Source organism: Bacillus rossius, chromosome 1, assembly GCF_032445375.1.
Source record: "Bacillus rossius redtenbacheri isolate Brsri chromosome 1, Brsri_v3, whole genome shotgun sequence".
NCBI classification, from domain to species: domain Eukaryota; kingdom Metazoa; phylum Arthropoda; class Insecta; order Phasmatodea; family Bacillidae; genus Bacillus; species Bacillus rossius.
This window is the reverse complement of record NC_086330.1, coordinates 340,965,599-340,989,521: the sequence shown is the minus strand read 5'-3', so window position 1 is coordinate 340,989,521 and position 23,923 is coordinate 340,965,599. Positions and strand designations below refer to the sequence as shown.

General features: G+C 34.4%; 1 protein-coding gene across 3 annotated transcripts in view; it reads right to left on the bottom strand.

Annotated features, from left to right (window-relative positions):
• LOC134528127 (protein spaetzle) overlaps window positions 1-23,923 on the bottom strand; it is a 156,460-nt gene that overhangs the window by 2,019 nt on the left and 130,518 nt on the right. For 2 of the 3 annotated variants that reach the window (XM_063361439.1, XM_063361442.1), the window contains 4 exons: window positions 20,968-21,085; window positions 19,619-19,685; window positions 17,030-17,086; window positions 14,854-14,957 (listed from right to left, as the gene is read on the bottom strand). In XM_063361439.1, the coding sequence (XP_063217509.1) occupies window positions 14,854-14,957; window positions 17,030-17,086; window positions 19,619-19,685; window positions 20,968-21,085 (346 nt within the window). Of the gene's footprint in view, window positions 1-10,500; window positions 11,230-14,853; window positions 14,958-17,029; window positions 17,087-19,618; window positions 19,686-20,967; window positions 21,086-23,923 lie in introns of those variants that run through there. The other variant, XM_063361440.1, reaches the window with a different exon arrangement.

Genomic DNA, 23,923 nt, shown 5'->3' with positions numbered 1-23,923 from the left:
GGCTGTCTAGTTAAAAACCATTGGTCTTAAAAAAGGTATATAATACTATAAATTTTTTTGGCAGTCTGTGCCAAATATATTCCCTCCACCCACTCCTCCTATCCAAAATGAAATCATTATTAAGAAAGCTAAGCTAAAGTCTGTGTCAGGTAACATGTCTCAAATTCGACAGTTTTGAAAAATAGTTCCAATGTTAATCATTTCCAAAATGTAACTTGCAAATAACACATTATTTTTTTGATTTTTTACACAAACAAAAACATGGAGTTTTTTTACGAACATAGTTGACTGAACAACAGTTGCAAAAGAATATGTAGGCCACTAGTACTACTTTTGTGACAAGACAAATTTTAAACAAGTTATATGAGACAGGCTTTAGTGACAATGACACATGTTGAAATTATTCAAGTTAGTTAAACATTTAAAGCATGCATAAGATACTTAATATAAAAAAAAGTAGGTTTAAATGTAAGAGATAATATTAGTTGAGGTTTTACTAATGATAAAAATCATACAAAGTCAAATTAAATGGTCTGTCATTCTTGGCAAAAAAAAAAAAAAAAAAAAAACAATTTTTTATGGGATTTTTAAGGTCCTCTAGCTTGACTTTCGATCAATTTAAAATGTGAAATTTTTATATATGTATAACAAACTACAGAGGTGTTATATATAAAAATTTTGATTTTCAAACTTTGTTCCAATAAAGATATATGACGTCAAAATTTTGGATTTTTTGAAATTTTACGATTTTTAAAGCCAGTAACTCTTAAAATAACTAAATATCAGGGTTAAAAATTTTTGTAAATACAGTGCATTAAGGTAGCTACACATCCCCTTTAAAGTTATATTGGGAACATATTTATTTTGGGAATTATATGCCTTCGAAAATTGGAAATTTGTAATTTTTATACTTTACGATAAGTTTTACTATTTGGGATGCAATTTTTCTTAAATGTGTACTAAAGATAATAAAGGCTGTATCTTCTTGAATAAACTGATTTTTGTTTCGTCAGGTTCACAAGTCCAAAGTAATATAATAAGTTTACGCAAACCCTTACAAATGCAAAAATGATAATATTTAGTAAAACAAAAATGACTGCCATCAGCATTCGGGTAAGATAAAATTTTAAAATTAGTGTATTGGGACTCTCTAATCATGTAGGAATCAACAAACAAAAAAAATATTTGATTATAAATTGGTCAAGCAACCAATTTATTTTCTGGATCACTTGACATGGAATGACCCTACCATTATTCTTGTACAATCTGACTTAGCACTGTGCCTATAACAAAGATGTTTACTCTTGCAAGGAAGGTCCATGAAGTTTTAAACCCGTGGCAGAGTGTTGCTTGGACACTGTTACCACTGGTTTACTAAGCTACTCTGTACACCAGTTCCAATTCATGCATTTCAACATTTTGTTTGGTTTATGGTAGCATATCTGGCTAGAATTCAAATCATCATGTAGTTGCATTGGTGGAGGCTGTGTCATTTTTGAAGTTAAGACTTCTTCACAGCCAGTAGGACAAGTTGAAATTGTTGTTAGTATTTCACAAAAAAAGACACGCCATGATGCTGATAACCATATCCTTTTATTCACATAATAACAGTCATTTCTTCCACACTCCTTTTCCTCCATTTACTAACTCTCCAAACTAAAGCAGTGCTACCAACACGGTAGCTACAACTATACCTACGACACAAAATATCTTTATTGCCAATAACACCTCCCCTCAATAAAATATTTTTATGAAACAAACAATCTTTTCCTAAATTTGTCAAACAGTACACCACCAAGAGGCTTAGTAAAAATATCACCTAGTTGGTCACTGGTATTAACATAGTCCAACCTAATGATGTTTTCAAACAGTTTCTCTTTTACAAAACACTTCTTAATCTTTAGATGTTTGACTCTAGAGTTGTCAGTGGCCATATGTGCCAGCTTTATAGTAGACTGATTATCCTCTAACAGAGTGATGGAACCAACTTCTATTTTAAAATCATGCAACAAGTCTTTTAACCAACAAGCCTCACTGGCAGCTTGACTAAGAGCAACAAATTCTGTTTCAGTGGATGACAGAGCCACTTATTGTTGTTTTTTTGAAAACCAGATAACAGTACAGCCAAAAACCTTAAAGCAACAACCAGTTGTAGACTTACAGTCATCACTGCCTCCCCAGTCACTGTCCACATAGCCTACTACATCATCATTCCTGTTTCCATAGTAATTTAAACACATATTTAAAGTACCCTTGACATATCTAAGAACATTTTGCAGAAGTTTGTAAAGTAAAGTGCTTGCACAGTTCTGATATCTACTTAAGATTGTAACAACAGCACACAAATCAGGTCTTGATCCCATTGCAGCATACATTAAGGATCCAACTAATTTTCTACACTTTGACTCTATTTCCTCATTTTCTGAGCATTCCTTTTTCAATAACTCAAACTTGAAGTTTCTGTCGATGGGCAAGGACAAAGGTTTGCATTCTGACATACCATACAACTCAAGTAAGTTCTGCAGATACTGTTTCTGACTTATGGTTGTACGATTACTAGCTAAATCCTGCTCGACATCAATACCTAGAAACCTTTTTACACAACCCAGCTCTTTCATTTTGAAGGTGTTACATAGTGCATCTCTAAGATGACTGAGCTCATTTTTACAATTTCCAAAATATAGAATATCATCAACATACACCAACAAAAACGTTTTGGTGTTGCCTTTACATTTAGAATAAACACATGCATCTTTGTCAGAACGTACAAAACCCAGTGATGACATTACTTTATCAAATTTAGAGTTCCACAATTTGGGAGCATTTTTAAGGCCATAAATAGACTTATTTAGTTTACCAACAGGATACTCTGAATTTACACCCTCTGGTAATTTCAAATAGAGTTCCTCATCAATTTCACTGTTCAGGAATGCACTGCATACATCCATTTGCTGTACTGGTAAGTTCAGTTTGGTGGCCACACTCATAAACACTCTGAAAGTTTTAAGTTTTGCCACAGGAGCGTACAAGTTATACACATCACATTCTTGCTCGAAACCTCTTGCCACTAGTCTTGCCTTGTATTTAGTTTCCCCAGTTTCAGTCCCCTTTTTTGTGAACACCCATTTTGAACTAACTACTTCTTTTCCTTCTGGCACCTGTGGTAAGGTCGTCCAAGTGTTGTTTTCATGTAACTGCTGAAGCTCGGCCTTAATTGCCTCCTTCCAACATTGTGAGTCTTCCCTATTCATTGCCTCTTTGTAACTCTTCGGTACCGCATCAGTTGCTACGAGTCCTAGATCGTACTCTGAGCACCACGCTGGCTTTCTTACACTCCGTCCACTTGCTGTTTTAGGTGGCTTATCTTTGGAGGTTTCTCTGCTTGACACTTCAACTGGTCTCCCCTTTCTTTGGTCTCCTTCAGTCACTGCATCCTCAAAACCTTTAAAGGGAGAAGACATTCTTTCACTTTGTACGTCTTCCTCATCAGTACTGGAATTTGATTTTATTTGTTCATCTTCTTGAGTCAGGTCTAAGCCAATCATTTCAATGTCTTCTACTTCAGTTTCAGTCCTTGTTTCACGTCCCTTTAGTCTCACAAACACCACATCCCTTTTTATTTCAACTTTCTTCTTGTCTTTGAAGTAAATTCGATACCCTTTGGAATCTTCGTAACCAACAAAAACACCTTTCTCTCCTTTTGGGTCCCACTTCAGTCTCTTTTCTTTCGGTATATGGACAAATACCTCTGTTCCAAACACATGAATTAGTTTTGTCAAATCAACATTTTTCCTTTCCCAGACTTGATATGGTGTCTTATTATTTTCTCGAGCCTTTGAGGTCCTATTTAACACATACACAGCTGTATTTACTGCCTCTGCCCATAGCTGTTTGTTAAGCCCTTTCCCACTGAGCATTGACCTAGCAGCTTCCACTAAGGTGCGAATGTCCCGTTCTGCTCTTCCATTTTGCTCTGGTGTATAAGGTATTGTTGTCTGGTGTTGTATCCCATGGTCCTCAAGCAGCGCTTTCACTTCCTGATTCACAAATTCTCCCCCATTATCACTTCTAAGCACTTTCACAGGCAGACCTGTAGCTTTTTCAGAAAACTGTATGTAGTATTTCAGCTTCTGGGACACCTCAGATTTACTCTTGAGAAAGTACACTTGCCGGTAATTTGAATAGTCATCTTTCAGTAGCAGAAAGTATCGAGACCCTCCCACAGACTCTACCTCCATTGGTCCACACACATCAGCATGTACCAATTGCAATGGAGCATCAGTGTGTTGTTTGCTTTCACCAAATGGTAATTTCTTCATTTTTCCCTCCAGACATGCTTCACATGACTCACTGTTGTCTGAGTACTTAATATTGTTTTGATTCAAGACACTTTTCACATAGTCCAGGTTTTGATGACATAAACTTTCATGCCACTCTCTCGACGAGCGTACCACCACTAAGCAGTCTTGTTCCATGATTACGTCCAGAATGTACAAATTTCCCTCCTTATTTGCCACCGCACGAATCTGGCTGTCTTTATATACATAGCAATGATCGCCAGCCATTTTAACAGTATGACCCTTTTCAATTGCACTTGATACTGAGAATAGGTTCATTTTCAGCTCAGGGACCCACAATACATGGTTCAAGGTACTTTGCACATAATTCTGTCCATTGAAGACTTTCACATTAACTTGTCCGATACCTTGCACCTGAAGACTACGTCCATCACCAACGAGAACACATTTATTTGATACTGGTGTAAAGTTCATGAGGAGGCCACGTTCGAATGTCATATGTTCACTTGCTCCACTGTCCATGATCCAAGAGGTGGATCTTTTATGGTCCTCCAAATCACTTACACTACGCAATACACTTTCTGACATTACAAAGGCATTTTCATGTTTAGGCCTATACCTTTGCTTGCACTGAAACTTCAGATGTCCTTTCTTGCCACATTCAAAACACTTTCGTAAGTCTTTATCCTCTCTGCATTGGTTTGCCACATGTCCCAAGAATCCACACTTGAAACACTTTAATCCCCTTGTCTTCTTGACAGTGTTCCCTTTATATGATCCTGCCACCATAGCCACATCCTCATCCTTGATTTTAGACTTTAACCTCTCTTCTTCCACTAGTAGTCGTGCCACCAGGTCATCAAGTTTTTGTTTACTAGTTTCTACAGATTCCCATGCTGTCACAAAGTGACCAAATCTCTCTGGCAATGACATTAATATTTTTGTAATCGTGAACTGTTCCGACACTTCTTCTCCTGCCTGTTTAAGCAAGTGACACAATTCTTGTATTTTTGACAAATATGTAGACATGTCAGAACCCTGCTCATACTTAAACTGAAAAAAAGTTGCTGCAGTAAGTGTACACTTATACTCGACTGCTGCTCATACACACTAAGAAGCTTCCTCCACATCTCGTTTGCAGTGGTGCAAGTAAGTATGTGCATCATTGCATCCTCACTCAAACGCATTACAATAATACTCTGAGCCTTTGCATCTTTTTTTTGCCACTCACCTTGATCTTTTTCCGGTTTAATGTCTGTTCCATCCACAACTGAAAAAAGATTCATTCCCCGCAACAACACCGACACCTGGAACTTCCACACGTTCCAATTCTTCTGCCTCTCCAACTTTATCGCTCCCACGGTATTCATCCCTAGCTGCTCCATTTTTCCGGAGTCAACAAGCACCGACGATAAATTGTTGACGACGAAAGCGACTGAATGTGTACCACACCCCGGTACCGCTACTCCACAGAAGCTTCCCACGCCGCCATTACCACTCTGCAGAGAAACACGTTGCCGGCCTACACAATTTAAACATCTCTGGTGCGAAGATCACTCATGACTGTTATAAGCATTCTGGGCCCATAACCTGTTGTTAGTATTTCACAAAAAAAAGACACGCCATGATGCTGATAACCATATCCTTTTATTCACATAATAACAGTCATTTCTTCCACACTCCTTTTCCTCCATTTACTAACTCTCCAAACTAAAGCAGTGCTACCAACACGGTAGCTACAACTATACCTACGACACAAAATATCTTTATTGCCAATAACAGAAATGATCACTCAGAACATAATGATAAGAACCAATCTCAGGTGTAGGGTGCTTGATGATGAGTAGGGGAATGGGGAAGAAGTACAGTATGTTCATAAAAGAATATCCCAGTTATAAATTTCAATAGTATCAACTGTAAGCATTGTAGAGTGTTGGTTCAAGGTCACAATTAAAGAATGACAAACAGTTTAAAATAAGTGCATGCGCGAGTATGTACTGCTTTGTTGTGTTGTTTTCTCACATGCAGCCTCACCTACACAAAATGGAGACTCCTGAGAATAGTGTTCTGTTTTCTGCTATTTGCTAAGAGTGAATCTGTAATTTCAGTTCAATGTGTGTTTCATTTAATGTTTAATTGTGATCCCTCACGTGGCAAAAACATCCACCGATGGTATAGGCAATTCGAGGCGACAGAGCTCTTTTTCGATGGCATCCACATTGACCTGACATAAAGCCATTTTATTTTTTCTTTGGGGGCCTTATAAATGATTGTGTCTACATTCTGCTGCTAAATAATGTTTTGCCAGAGTGGAGACACAGAATTGAAGAGGCCATTACTTCCATTACTCTGAACTTGTTAACCAAAGTGTGGGAAGAATTGAACTTTTGGTTGGATGTATGCCATGTAACTTTAAGTGCAGATATTGAACATTTGTAAGAAAAACTAGGTTAGTTTACCTTTAATTTAATGTATGATTTGTTGTATGTGATCTAAATTAAACTGTTATTGAAACTGAGACATTCTTTTATGGACATTCTGTGTAGAGTCAGACAACTGTCAGACTAATTGCAGGATTATTGTCCACATGTCTGCTACAACTTTGAATTTTCATTGTGTACTTTATTGTATAGTAAATTATTGAAGTGTGAAATTTATCTTGTAAAATGCGTGGTTTCCATTCCCCACTCTCTTACAGTTATTTTAAATCTTCCTTGTCCATTCTCAGCCCTCAAAGAGATCAGTCATCAGCATATAGTTGTTAATAAAAAATCTTGAGCTGCAAAGTAATTAAATAAAGATTCTAAAAAATACATTCTTTAATTAATTTACCAAGCTCAAAGAAATTTTGAATAATTTAGTTTTCCAAACCTAAATAGACTTGTAACATAAAATGTGTTTTAGAACTGAATTTTGCCTAGGCATATTATTTTGATAAGTTTTCCTATTACACGTACGTGATCTTTTAAAGTTTGTTACAATAAGAGTAAGTAATAAGATAAAAAATTTTATCAGTCTTGATTTTCTATGATGTATAATTACCCTGCAATGGCATATGTGCATAATTTTTCACTTGATTACAATTATATAAATTTAAATAATATCCTAATACATCTAATGTAGATCCTTAGCATCTATAATCTTGAAGAAACAAGTAGAACATTTACAAGTATAGGAATACAAATATAGAATAGATATTTACAAGAAAGAGGAAGAAGTAATGTTTTTGTAAATTGTTAGTTGGAGAATTGGTCCATGAGTACGATTTAACGCAGCTGGCCTTTGTCTCTTTTTATGTGTATCTAGTTGAATAGGCAATGGAAATCATGCACCAATACATTTACTTAATACAATAGCTGTTTTGTATCATTTTACATAAATAAAAATTAAAGAGTTAAGGGGCACTTTAAGGATTTTAATAACTTAAATTTTAACTCATGAATATCAATCAATTTATTTTTAACTTCTAGTTCAAAATAAGTAAAATTATCATCCAAAAATTATGTGTGTGAAAATATCTGCTTCACAATAATATGTATAGTTAGTAAGTTTTATAGTACATATAGTAAATTTATGGACAATTAAGAAATTTAAGGAAATTTTATAGGTGCTCAAACCCTGCAATACATATACCATAAAATATGTTTGGATTTGTGTTTGGTTAAGCCCATGCGTGTGCTAATGTATCATTTTTTTCCATATTTATTTGACTGTCCTACACTGTTGAAAGCAAATGCTGTATTTTGTTAAATATAGTTTCTTTTTGTTGTTTTTTAATGTACGAGGTTTATAAAAAAAAATTCCCTGAAACTGTAAATGGACAAGCATTGTACACTAAAACATTTACTATTACAGATACAGGAATTTTTGAGCTAAAGTAACTTCAAGGTACGTAGAAATTTAGACTTTTTAAAAGGGAAAAACTTATTATGTGTGAAATTTTTTTACGTTGGATTTTCATTAGAGGGTTGTACTGTACTTTTAAACGTATTCACCACCATAATAGAGACATGTCATACTGTGGGATCAACTTTTGTGTTACTGTGTGGAAGAAGTATGCAGCCTGCACATCTTCGTCATTTTGAAACTGCTGATGAACAAGAATTTCGTTAGGTACCACACTTTCTTTATAATGTTGTCACTAATGACTAAATGATCAATCGACTCCCACAGCTAGCCTCTTCATGGACGTTTCGTCAACTGCCGGAAAATTGTCTGTACCAACGCCACACCGTATGCTTGCTCATAAGCTCATGATCTTGACACAGCTGACGATGAATTTCTATTGGCACCACGTTCTGTGCCTTCAGAAACTTCACCACAGATCCACTCTAGTGGCTGGCAGTAGAAAGGATAAGAGGTGGCCTTTTCAGCCACTTCAGCGACAGTACTGCGAGCAGTCACGGAGTGCCAACTTCCTCAAACGATGGTCACGTCTGAATTATCTCAGGCGTGTGCACTCACCTTTCTTAACGCTTGGCTTGCCATCTGTTGGTGTTTGGGAAACTTACTTTCTGAACACACCTTGTATGTACCGCCATATTTAGTGCAAATTTCTCTGAGAATGTTCTCAAGAAACCCAAGGAGCTAATGACTGAATTATTTTCAATGCTCATTCAAGTACACAATATATATTTTCCTTCATAAATATAACATTTTCCTGGCCCCAAATAAGTTGTACTGAAAGGGTATTGCATGCTCTAGCTTGCTGCAATGAAAGCTGTCGTAATATTACCATGTTAAGTGAACACCAAAAATAGTTACAGTCTCACGTAGTCATAGTCTCTCCATGTATCCATTTTATTTGCTATGTTAAAACGCGGTCTCCCATGCCGTGTAGGTTATATCACTTTCTTTTCACTACTTTTAATGAAGTGATTTTCCTGTAAATATATTTTGATAGCTCGTTTGTTGTTATTGTTGAGTCACAGATCTTTTCAGCAGATCTTAACATAACTTGTAAGCTGTGAAAGAGTGAGTTTCATAATTATGAAAACTTAACCATTTAAATAATGCATCTCACCTCTGGAACAGCCTCAACTAGCATGCTGAATTCCAACAGTCTATCAATACCTACATTAAAAAAAAAATATATTAAAAAATATTTCTCCTATAAATTCACAGACATGTAACAAGGGAATACTGAATGAATGTGTGTATGTGATTGAATGATAGTATTGTAATAAAAATCTTAATATTAATTATACTTAATTATTTTTCTTTTTAAAACAATAAATTATATGGTTTATGTTAGTACGAAACTTGGATGTTATTTGGAATATGATTCATCAGTAATTGCTATAATTTGTTAGTATATAACTTCATGTTTGATTATTAGATATAGTTTATTATACATTGTCTATGTCACAAGGTTGATAGTTCTGTGTAAAAATAGACATGTGCCTTAACTGCACAAAACAGTCAAATAAATAAATAATGACAAGGAAACCAAATAACCAACATGGCATGAGACAGGGCTTTAAATTGTCATTGCTGTTTGTCATTTCAATGGTTATAAGCCTTCTTAGTGTTTTTTTTTTAAAGTTTTTTTTTTCACCAATTGTTCTGGAATATTGGAAATAATTGTTATGGTTAAAGTTCTCTAGACAGATTTGAAGGCCCCATCTACAAATATGACTCTACTTCCAAAGAAAAAATAATTTTTGTAAGATATTTTGTTTAAAGATATTTTAATGTAAACATTATGCATATAATCATTTTGTTACTTTTTTAAAGGTTTAATGGAATAACAAATTAAAAACAGAAATTTTTTTTAAGCATTAATTCCAATGTTATTTGGTTAACAAACCAAACTAAAGCAGTATAAACACTAATGTTAGAAGTTTGTTTAATAGTTAGTTTGGCCCTATTGTGGTTTTTTCATGATTTGGTACTACAATCACCAAACCTTGACAATTATTTCGTAAACACTCATTTTAGGCATTTAATATTCAAAAATATATATTTTAGAGTCAAAATGCGAGAACATGAAAACCATTTCAACCTTAGCATTATCTTCAATGCTATTCATGAACAATCAGGTGTCACTTGTATACCTATCTTGAACAGTTTTTGAATTTTTTTTTTGTGAAATTCAGCACACCATTTGGCAGCATGTTTAGCATATTTAACATCACACTGCTATGAAATATGAGGCTTCTTTTGTATTTTTGTACATACATGCTAAATGAATGAGACAAAGGAATTTATAAAAAATTTTATTAAAAAAATTGTTTCCTACTTTTTTTTTGCAAAATCTTTAAAAAAATACTATGTTAAATAATTTATACATGTTCATAAAAATATTTGTGCGTACTAAAATGTAAAGTATAAAATATTTGACAGATACTAGTAATCATCAAATAACTTTCTATATTACTTGGTATTGAGTAATTTCTTTACTTATACCAATTTAAAGCTGGAATTAATGCAAGAATATAAATTTCAATTTATAATGAAACATGTCATATTTCATAATGTAAAAAAAATGTTAATAAATAAGTTTTGTAGAAGAACTTAAGATTTTTTTTATGTTAGTATTAAGTCACCACTATAAATAAAAATAAGGAAAAGTAGTACATAACTATATATATAAAAAAAAAAGAAATTACAGCATTTGAAGCACGATGATCAGTCTGTGATAGTTCATAAAGTAGCACACCCAGAAGTTCAGTTAGTATTAACAGAGTTACTGACATGTGTTACGTAACATTTATTTCAGTCTTGGTCCTCAGCTCGAGTACACAGTCACTACAAAGTCATCCCAGAGTATATCTTGCAAGCACAGCAAGAAGGAAACCAAAACGTGTCAACGTAAAGACTTCCGTTTTCTTGGACGCTCAGCAGTCTGCGTGTTACGTACTTTTGCGCACAGTTAGTAGTGTAGCCGATAGGCAGGAAGGCGTCAAAAGCACATGCACTGTTACTTGATCTGTGGACATGGACACAATAGTACATGTGAGCAGTATACTGAACAAGTTTTCTTAACTCTTGAACTCCTATGTCGAGCCAGGTTTGCCATCTTTAAATACCTACTCCAATCCTGGCTCTCCAACTTTGTGAATCATGAGACATTGTTCTAAGCAACGTGGTTCAAAGGATTGGAGAGCCGGGGTTGGAACAGGAGGTTATGGCTAACTTGTTTCAACACAGGAGTTCAAAGTGTTAGTGGTTACCTTATGTGTCATTATGCTATAAGCTGTAGCGTATCTCAACCTTAGACTGCACTGTACATTTAAATGAACATTTTCTCTCCATTAGCGCTGCCCTTGTTTCGGTGTGGTCTGTTGCCAGATCTACACCACTGAGCAAAAAAAGCTTTAAGCACATGTATTGTAATGAAAAATTTTCAAACGGTATCTAGTAGTAGTAATAATAATAATAATAATAATAATAATAATAATAATAATCTACTTTAAAGAAAATGTAACTAAAAGATGCCATATTTTTTTTTTCTTTTAACTGTAATAATACTATCACGAGACACTGATTCGTAAAAAAAAACAAATAAACAGAAATCTTATTTTATATATATATATATATATATATAAACTTCTTATACATAAAGATGGTATATAAAAATAAAATTTTTATTGTTAACAAGCTGAGTAGTATCAGTCTGACAAAGTGGTCGACATTTACTCTGTATTGCAATCTAAGCATGGGAGACACTACAGTAGTAAGTCTCGAGATGCTTAAATGGCTATGCCACTGTGTGTGGTGGTTGTTCTAATACTAGACTGCTAATTAATTACAAATTGCTATCTATAAGCCTGTGAAATGCAATTGGATTGGAACTCAAATTAATTTTTACGAAGAAAAAAAAAAGAACTAATTTTATTGAAAGCTCTGCAAGTATGGCTGAATGGGGCAACAGGTTAGATGGAATACCTTAATTCAGGGGCTAAGTGAGGGGGGCATATCGGGATATATTCCCCCTCAAAATTCTGGGGAAGTTACACTTTAACCTTGGCAGTCACAATTCAAATAATTTTTTATTTTTATTTATGTTGCCTTAGATTACGTACTTGTAAAATAGCACTCTTTTTTTAAAACCAATATATGTGCTGATAAATCTTGTTCTAATTTTTATGTTAATTTCTTTGATTACTATATTTATGTACCTTTATTTTGTGTAAATTTTGAATATGATCTTAAGTAGATTATAGTACTATTAACTTCCAGGCAATTTTGTCACGTGGTTATATTTATTTCACATGTTTTCATTTGTTGAAATGTGCTTTATTTTAGGCTTTATTAAATATATACGCTCTGCATTAATTATGAATTATTTTAATGATTGTCATGATATTCATTGTATGGAAACTTTATTTATTCCAATATATTTTGTCTTTTATATATTTTTTAAAACAAAAATTAAGTTCTATAACAAATCTATAGCAGACAAAGTCAAAAAATACCCCCCTCCCCTCCCCCACGAAAAGAAATGGTCAAAAAATATCTCCCATGAAATGAGATCCCGTGTTCACCCTGGCCTTAGTCATAGCATGCTAAAATCAGTTTGTCAAATTTTTCCACATGCTTTTGTACTCAGGAGTATGATAATGGCAGAAGCTAATCCAAGTCCATCTTAATTGAAGTGTGTGTGCTTTGGTTGCCAGTTGTATTCACTGTGCATGCATGTATGTATGTATAACATATAAGAGTAATAAAAAAAATGTGAGCGAGCCTTTCAGTACTCATCAGTGATATGTAAACATCTAACCTCGGTAACGAGCAAATTCATGTGTTTTCATATTGCAAATAAACTTATAACACGAAACTCGTACGTGAAATTTAATTTAGAATTCTTTGTAATATTGCTTGAGCCTGATAAATATATAATTAAAGTACTCATATTAGGGAAAACTGTAACATCTTTACCCTTTTTTAAAACCTAACTATAATTCTGTATAACAAGATGGTAATAACCTAACATAACCGAACTAAATGTACACTAAACAGCATCGTTGGTAACAACACACAAGCTAAAACACACTTAATTATTAATAAAAAAATAAGTGGCAACACACGAAAACAATAAACACTTACTTTCCCAATAGCTAGGGTCCGCTATCTTTTAGAGATTCTGCGACTTCCATGCAGATACAGCACCGTGGTTACGCATTTCCGTTCATTTACTTCCGTTCCATGCCGTAAACAGAGAACTAAGATGTTTATACATCAATACAGAAGGTACTGATACTTCGTAAGGTGAGATAAAAATATGTATATTTGTATCAACAAAATGAGATTATTGGGTGAGAAGATTACCGCAAATTTCAGATTTTTTTTCTGCATCATTTGTTTTCAGTGTGGTTAAACATGCTTATATCCTGACTGCTCATTCGTGGACATTAATGCCAAAAGTGTGTGTAATTTGACTAACTGTACAAAGAACAGTTTTAGTATACTCTCATTTATCCAAGATTATCAAGGAAATAAAGCTGCAGATAACCCAAAATCGCATATAATCTGATAGTTAATGTACATGTAATACATAGGCCTAATAAAACATTTAATTTCGCACTATTGTGATAATTTAATATTCTATGTGACTGCCTAGGAAAGCATTGGACAGTTTGCAAATGAAACAGTAACTAATTCAAATATAGAAGGTAAAAATCTATACTTAAGAAGGTCCAAAGCAAGCATAAATACAGAGTGGTGCTTAACTTTAAATGAGCGGCCAGCAGTCTCTTTCGGGAGATCGCTACAAGAAAATAAGTAATTTCATTGTTAATATCATAATTTGTTTCATAAGTCTTCCGAACATAATGATAACCCTGGAAGAGCATATTTAACATCTTGTTGTCACAAAAAACTAAGCATAAGCACCAAGTGGCGATTGATTTTTAGTGAAATGTGGGCACACAGTCCATTTTCACTGGCTTCCGATGGGTTCATCAATTTAAATTTTATTCAAACTTAATACCATATAAAGGCGAATGTACGCTCTTACTGTGGCTTTTAGTAAGAAACCAATTTAAAGCCAACTGTCAGCAGCTCATTGCAAGAAAATGTTTTATTACCAAATCACCAAATAATTTTGCTAGCAAAATGTCTATTGAACAAAATTTTACGACAGACTGGATTGTTTAACTTCTCATTATTGCAGTCACAGCTACTATTTCACTAGATGCCCCTCGAATTGAAAAATGGGTTGGGGGACATCATTTTAGTCTTAACTTTCTCAGTATTCATTTCAGGACCGATTTTTAAATTAAAATAAAATAAATTACAATAACATTTCATTCATATTTTTAGTACAAATATATTTTTTTATTTTGTTAAATATTGTTTTAGCTTGTGTTTGAAAGCATTTATTTATAAATTGTGATGTGCTTTTTTTACTTTTTATTTCAGTCTCATTATTAATTGCCATGACATCTAAATATGTTGACACCTTGAAATATCCATTGTTCCCACAATGCAATGTACATTCAAGTGATTTTATCTTAATATCAGTTTTATTCCCTGTATACGTTTTTTGAGGTGCATTATTATTATTACATATTTTAATTATCTTGCAGTGAATTAGCTGAAATAAACTTACTGGCATTCTTCGACACGTACTCCTTGCTTGAACTCTGGTGTGTTTGCAATCCAAGTCCACTTCTCATCTTTATTTTTTCCGACTTTTGGGAAAACAATTTGTTCCTGGGAAAAAATACAAACATTCATAAATGTGCTCATACACCAGTCCGTTATGAATATAACAATCAATCAAACAGGATTTTACATACAATATGATCCAAGCTAAAATATGTTGGTGTAGTGTATTGAGTGTATTGGAATTCTTAATTATGTATACATCTCGACTCATTTCATTATGTTCGATTACCAACAGCTAAATCTCACAATTATCCAGAAGCATAGCTTTTTAAAACTTGGAGAGATTCCTGCGCAAAAAAAAAGCTAGGGTTGTGCAAACATTTGGCAGTAAAATCAGTATCGAAAAATGCATAGAATTCATTTATAATATTGATAAGAAATTTCTAGTTAAATACATACATACTTTAGCACATGTACATGTTGGGAGACTCTTATTTACTTTTATAATGAAAAATGTTTAATTTGTTTTTTTAAATATTCATCATATCTATTCATTCATACAGTAGGTATGTCCTCAAATACAATAACATTCCCTGAAATAATTAAATGCTGAGCAACACTGAAAATAATACGGCATCAAAAATACGACAACTACAAATATAATATGCCCTTGAATGTATGTCAATCTTAAACATAAACTGCTTCAAATTTAATATAGTTATCTTGAATCAAAGTCAAACTCCATTATACAATAACTTAGAATGTAAAAAAAAAAAAAAAAAAAAACCACTGATAAATAGTAAATTCAATTGTAAGGTAAAAAATATAAGTTCTAAAATTACAAAAAAATACATAAAACCTAAACATAAAATTTGAAATAACGTTTTCTCTTCATTTCAGTCTTGGGAAATTACAAGATTTTAACATTTTTTCTACAAATGTTTGATCAGATTACCAAGTAGGCATAGCAAATACTCTTTATTTAATCCAAGTGATATTGCTTTTTTTTTGACAGTCCATGATAAAAAAAATATTTAATTTCTGAAAACATTTTTTTTTTTTTCTGTTTTGCTAAGAATTAGTGGTTTATGTGTTTCACAAAATTTTTCTGACTATTGTTTCAGTTTTGTTTATTTAAATAATAACAGTATTCGCACCAAGTAAGCTTTATCTTCGCTGTCCTCACTACAACGTGCACCAGCCACAGTGAGCATGTTTGGTCGGGTGTTGTGGCAGGTACGTGCGTGGAGAGGGGCAGAGAAAGAGAAGACGGCCGGTCCGTGGCTTTTTTTTTACTTTTCTTATAATGCGCACCGTGCCAGCAAGATGCCATTGTACAAAGAAATAATCTAAGAAGCTTAACTGGAAAGACCATCCGTATACTTCTCCCATCGCATAGCTCTCGCGCAGTCTTTTCTCTTTCCACAACATGAGATTGCAGCGTTTTATCTCAGCACGCTTGGATTCTCATGTTTGGATTCCAGTTGTGTCATACTGCAGCAGTGAGATGGAATTTACTGATTTTGTTGCCGGAATGGTCATGCAACACAATTTTTCATATAACGTTAATAAATCACATTTATTACATTTATGAGGGGAAAAAAAAGTATATGGTTTATTTTAAAGGGAAAAATTGCATCAGATAATAGATAAAATTAATTTTTTTTATTGCAACTGTACTTTGAAATTTTTAATGTTATTGAAATCAGTAATTAATGGATGGTTTTGTGTGAAAGCATTGTGATTTGGGAATGCACATATTAATTGAATGTGAGTTAGTAACAGTTAATATTGTTGTGATTTATGAACCATTCTTTAATAACCACATAGACTGTAACAAAGTGCAGTTAGTATTACTGTTAATTGGAACATTTGAATACATAAAGTAACTCCTGTTGGAGAATGATCCTTGGCTTTTATGTTCAGATTCTTTTTTTAAGTACATTATTTTAAGGTCTGATAAATCATTACTAAAGAATTATTGTATGGATGTTTTTTCATCTATAATGCATTTTGTATATGCTTTCATTCATACATATTTCTAAACTTTTATCATGTTAATTATTTTTTGATGTGTTTTATTATCTCAATTTTTTTTAACTAGGTAAACAAAACATTGTGAGAGATACAAAATAATGTTTATCATCACTACTATGACCTACTGTCTTGGTACTCACATTATATTTGCATAGTTCTTCATCTGGTGAGATCCTGTTTGCAATCTCGGGCATCCACTGGATATGAAAACAGTAATGTTAGTAAAGACATTCCAAGAAATTAATTACAAATTTCACACACAGAAACATTTGAGCAACATAAACACTTAAATACTGATCTAAATTATATATCAGCATATTGTGCGTAATTGACAATGAAAAAAATTTTATCAACTACCGAGCTTAGGTCAGCACATGCCGGCAACCCCTCTAAGGGTCAGGAACATTGTGTGTTAACCAGAGGTGTATAGTATATGTAATAAGTAGAGACCTGCAAAATTCGCGGATTCAATGACCTCCAGGATAGACTCTACTACACTCTACACACTCGGGCAAATCCCACCTGTTCTTTGGCTGCTGACTTGTGAGTCGTCTCGACTGAATGTCTGTGATTCGACACTTCTTTGAGCAAGGGTCTCTAATTGGCCCTCATTACTCTAGATTAACAGTGAACCAGTGGTAGAAGCAGCGCTAAGGTATAATTATTTGAATTGTAGCATATCACAAAATGAATCCACAAATTTTGCAGGTCTCTAGTAATAAGTGACTAGTAACTGAATGGTGGGATCAAAAGTTTCCTTTTTCTATAATGTATTTGTGTTGTTTAATTTATAGTTAGTGTGTTTTTGATGATAAGTGTTTTGAATACATGGTGAGTGTTGTCAAAGTGTTGAAATTGAAGGAGCTTAAGAACAACATTATTTTAACGCTGACCAACCTTTACAGTGGATGCTTGAACGCACCATATTCAAATGCAAATTATTGCTGCTCGCTGTCCTCATCAAAGTTTTGACGCTGCTGTCTTTGGTGCAGGCTGCAGCATTACCAATGCGAAGAAGTAGGTAGTTCAACTCTACTTCCCACTTTCTCCCCGTACACAAGAGACTTCACCCACCTGCTTGTGCTCTGGTGGAAACTATTACCAGCCAATTCTGAGATCCTGTGCCCCACATAAGACCATCGTCATAACTCCATACGTACTGAGATTACCCCAAATGTAGATCCGTATAAGATTTATTACTCCCAATAACTTCCGTAATCAGCTCCTTTGTTGTTCGCTCAACTTCCGTCACCATTCACCTTGTATATGTTTGGCTAAAATAAAGCTAGACATTTGTAGCATATACTCCAGTTAATTGTTTGCTACGACCATGACGAGTGCCAATTGTCACAAAAAGCAAATTTTTAAGGAGGGCTTAATAACATTATGCGCCATGCTGGAACTGAATCATAGCCGTTGTTATAAACATTAACATAGCAGAGCATTCTTTTGGCTTTTCGGCGAATTCATTACGTGAGAAGATGCTAAATGGTCATGTTTCCATGGAGAAACAAAATACTAATAATTTAAAAAAAAAGTCACTTAGGTGGTGATGGTTTTTTAAATGATGATATGTAATGTTTAGTAAGATATATTTTAATTTTCTGTATAATTTACATTGCTTTGGGTTTATGTACTGCATCGTGATTGGCAACACAAGTGTTAGCTCAGTCTTGTCTCTGCTCATTTGTCTTTTTCGCCTCTGACAGCAGGGATGATGTTTGACGGTGCTCTCTCGGTTGCCACATTGCAGGGTTTGGGTGTCCCTCAGTCGGTCGCGAGCGCCTTACACCTTGCACACTAGTTACTACCAGAGCTTCATTAAATAACTGCCTACAAACACTAGTATCGCCTGCTTCATTGCCAAGTAGGCCTGTGCGTGGCTTAGACTAACTGAATCAATCGAAACTCTTTTTAATATTCAATTCTTTGTTTTATTTGAAGCTTTGGTTGCCATGCAAAGCTCCGCGTCTGATGTGAAGCTTCGCATTAGTTGCAAAGCTTTAAAACAATGGGAGCTTAAGATTTGCTCATGAAAATATTTAGATATTTTTTTTTTGTGTTGTGTATGTTTTGCTTGAATAAAGTCAGTTACTTAAAAAATCAAAAGAAGGCGCTATGTTAGCTTTTATGAATGCTTAATATTAATATAATGCATGACTATTCTATAATTTTTGAATGATATTATATATAGGGCCAATTGGTTAATCATTTAAACAGTTCAAACATTACAAAAACTCTACCAATTTATTTATTTTTACTACAATCCTGTATTTTATAAAATAATTATACTACAGCTACCCCAAGAACAATATGAGCAATTTGATTCAACTTCGTGAATATTTTAAACATTCGGACAGACCTAACACCAAGCACATAAGCTCCATGAGTGTGGCCACTGCCTTGAGAGCCCAGCTCCCCCCCCCCCCCCCCCTTCACACTTTTCAGTAGTGTTATTGGGTCTCGTAAAATGATATTGGGAGCTCTTTGGACAGATGCATGCATGTCATCATGCCCGGGAATGGAATGACATGGAGCAACATGGAGTGACATCCTAAAACCTTTAAGCACCTCTTTCTACGAAGCCCGCAAACTTAACAATAGCTGCTTTATTTTACAGTAGTAATTTTTTGGTAGAATAAAATGTCCATCTTTGATAAAACTTAAGCTTTGTATGTTATCATTTTCTATTTATTCCCAGTAAATATATGTATTTTTTTCCAACTCACCACATCTGTGCCAAATAGTGATTTGTACATACTCGTCTCCTTTGAAATGAGCTGAACTATTTGATCACTGGAACAAAAAAAATTTACACAAATTTTGATTAGCAGGCTTTACACACTTAGATTCGTGCAGCAACAAAAAAATTACCAATACATTATTACTCTTTTGTACATTTATTCTATGTACAACATTTGTGCATACATTTTTTTTCATCATCTATTCTTATCCTAAAACCTTATTTATAAAGATAACCATTAACAGTCTTTTATTTTGAAAACAATAAAATGCTGTTATACATATTCCTGTGATTTTAAACAACAGTTATTTGTTCTCTTTGTGCTTTCTCTACTGTCTTATCTAATGAAATATGTTTCAGCATATTTTCCCATTACTCTACAAGATTAATTTAATTTATTAGCCTTTTATTTTTAAGAATACAACATAAAATATTATTTATATATTTTTTTATTTACTAGCTAATGCCCATTTCCATGTTTATCTTATGCATACAGACAAAAATTTTAATTAATTAAAAATGTATTTATAATGACAAATTGTCCTGTAACTGTCAATAAATTTTCTTAGGATAGAATAAAAAAACACTTGTCATAAATAACTTGTAACATCACAGTCATGATATGCTGGACTTTGCAATGTAATGATGTTACAAAAGTCTAATTCATCACATATCTTCAAAGTGTGGTTTGTCTTGGTTGCAACACATTTTCACTTCTCTGAACATACTTGATATAAAAGTTTTAAGAAATATTAACACTTGTCAAAATTCTTTATTTAAATATACTTCTCCATGTAACCCACTTACTCTGCAGAAAATTTGGAAAAGTATTTTTTTTTTATTGACATACGATCTTCTTACATATTTTACAAAATGAGTAGGGCCTATATTGCAAAACATTATCATATAAAAAATTAGTTTCATTTAAAAAATAATGAAATCATACTTTCAAGCAGTAGAATATATAGGTATATATTTTTAAATATTCTTAATATTTCAAACCAAGAAGAAAGAAGTATAAAAATTATATGTGAATAAAAATTGGCATAAAAACACACTGCTGCCAATTTCAGTCAGTAATTTATGGTTAGGCTACTGTGATCTAAAATAAATGTTGAGACCGCTAAATTGGGTAAGGAATTGGTCATGACATACTGTATTGGATCTCATAATTTTTCTGGAGTTATTTTGGGGAAATCGGGAGAGATGGACCAGCATTCGAACCAGTCTCCTCCAGACTTTTGTGCAGTAAATCTGCTTTACATTCTACCACGAGCTGAAAGAAAATGGTGCTCGCATGAGATCACTCAGAGGCCCCAGTTTCAAAGCACCTACTTTGGATAGCCATTGACATTTTCACAGTAGGTGAGGCCTTTCGCGCAGTCTGGATCGTCCTTCCCGAGTAGAGGCACCACGAGCTTCTGGTCTGGGAACACTATACCTTCTTCGGAACCTGCAAAAAGAATATCCATCTCTCTGGCTTACTTCATTTTATTTATTTACTAGCTAATGCCCAGCATGCATTGCTATGCCTCTTTCATTTTTTTTGTAATCTGTTTGAAATAGGTACACATATTCAAATCATCTCTCTATCTCTCTATACATGTCTCTATAAACCTCACTATATTACTCTATATCTTCATATATATATATATATATATATATATATATATCCATATCTCTCCATATCCCTCTATATCTATGTTTCTATCTATATCTCAATCTACCTCTCTATATATCTATATACATCCCTTACTCTATCTCTCTATGTCTGTATCTTCCTATCTTTATCTTTATCTTTACAAAAAGAAGATGAACACACAAACATTCATTTACATAATAATATTTATATATTCACCTATCTATATTTTTATCTATCACAGGTGTGACATAGGCATATAAAATCATGCACATATTCAAATGCAACATTGTGTCAAAATTTCAAAGCAATCAGTGAAAAACATTCTGAGATTTAAGATTTTGAACGAACGAACATTCACAATTTTATTTATATAGATTTATTTATCTATATTTGTGACAGGCCAACTGACAGTTCAGAACTTTAATGGTGGGCATGACATACACACATACAAATGATACATTTACATAGTGAAAACAAATACACAACATATACAAAACTATCTGAAGTACGCTGTGCTGCCTGGGTTTTACACATTAGGCCAAGTCTGTAGGACATGTACTTGAAAGACTGGAAATTTTTTTTATCTTTAACACCCCCGCAACCCAAATTCGTAGCTGATTAAGATCTGAAAGTTAGTAAAGAATTAAAATGTAAAAGATGTTGCCACGAGACACAGAAGGTATCAACAATGCATTACCCATTGCCATGGAGACATATAAAGCAATAGTTTTGGAAAACAGGGAAAATTTTTATCTCAAACGTCCCTGAAATCCACCTTAGTAGCTGGTTTTCATAAAATCCTTTCTCAGCGGATATCTGTGTAGCAAAAGGAATAAACTTGCCAAATTTAAAGTCTGTAGGTCTTGTAGTTCCTGAGAATTCGTAATGAGTGAGTCATAGAGTGGGTGGCGCTTCACACAAACTTTACCACGCCTTTTCACAGCCTTCAAGGATAGAATTTCAAAAAAAAAAATCCCTCCTTAGTGTCCCTAGGGTACTCAAGGAATATTTCCTCCACATCTGAAATCTCTAGGTCCACCGGTTTACGCTGTGCGTTGTCTTTCAGTCTGTCAGTCACAGTACTGTTTTATAGGTATAAATAAACGCAGGCACTGTATGTGGCCAGGCAACACAGGAAGGTGGACACTACACGTTGTGTATCTGGTATTTTTCAATTTGGCTGTAATAAGTTTACATTTGTTTCGCTCTCATTACAAGCTATGCCGCTATGGAAGCACAAAGCATGAATTAACAATATCAGCAGTTAAAATTTGGTGTTTAGTTAATGAAAACATCCTGAATTACTCCTAAAATATTGACGTCAGCCGGGGCTACGCCCCATGAGCCTAGTCAGTCTCCGTTTCCTCAACATTCCTCTCCCCTTCCCCGGCATTTGTACCGCCATGTACGTAGTCGTGTGTTTGAATTGCGCGCCACGAACTACCACAAGAGGGCGCTTAGAAGCAGTGCGGCGATCCCTAAAATTGCTATGTTAATATTAATTGTAAGCCTTTTTGTTGTTTTCATCCATCTTCGCCCCAGTGCTGTGTAGTTTACTTGTGTTTCTTTAATTTAAATAAGTTACCTTAAATAACTATAGACGTTGCCCGGGCGGACCCGAACAGGCACGGACTTGGACGAGGATAGGAATGCTTTTATATGAATTATCATTAAATAAGTAAATAGTAACAAACTTTCCATTGTCAGTAATTTTTATATATTTTTAATGTTTATCTGTAATTTACTCAACTTTCGCCGGGGCACGGAGTCGTAGAATACAGTAACGGTAATTGTGTTGGCGCGAAGGGCGCCATGTTGCCACCTGCGAGCGATGAGCTCAGCCCAGTCGATCTTCATCACTGACCGAGAGCAGACGCGCCAGCACCCCGGGGACTTCAACCTTTGTTCTGCACTGACCAAGTAATTCTGTCTCGTTAAGTATTTCTGAATCTCTTTCGCTCGTCATCCTCGGGGCAGCTCTCGGCCAGCGGGCTGTTTAATTAATTAATTGTCTCAGTCGAGTTTTTTCATCACCGTGTAATAAGTATACTTTGCAGCATGGCCACGTGTGTGGACCATGCCTTCACCTAAACCGATTCGTGCCTCAGGCTTTTTAACCGTGTAATGTGTAACGTGTAACGGGCGTGTAGAGAGACGTGTTAGTGAAATTAAATCTGGAGAATAAATATAAAGTGAGTACTTATTTAATCACGTGGTGAGTGAGTCTAGGAGTGTGGCGTGCCCGACGCCTAGAGCGGGCCAGGTCTGGGTAGCTAGGATAGAAAGGGCTGGTAACTCGTCCCCACTTGGGCTACGTCACGCCCTGAGTGAGAGACTCCGCCGGGTCCACGTGCCCTTCCACGTGGTGGCGCCCATAGTTAACATCTCGAAATCACCGGCAATGCGCGATCAGCCCTCAATATTATAGACGTTAATTTTATAGGTATGTTTTTTTTTTTTATTAAATAATAAAATTATCCGTCTTGTACAAGTCTGAGGACGGGAACATACCTCAGTTCCAGAAACACCTTTAACTGTTCTGTTTTGGCAAGCCTACTGTGTTTGTCTGTGCTATCATCGTTACGGTGTCCAGATTATCTGTTCAGTCACATTGCTGGGTTCATCTGTGTGCGTGTGTGTTGTTGTTGT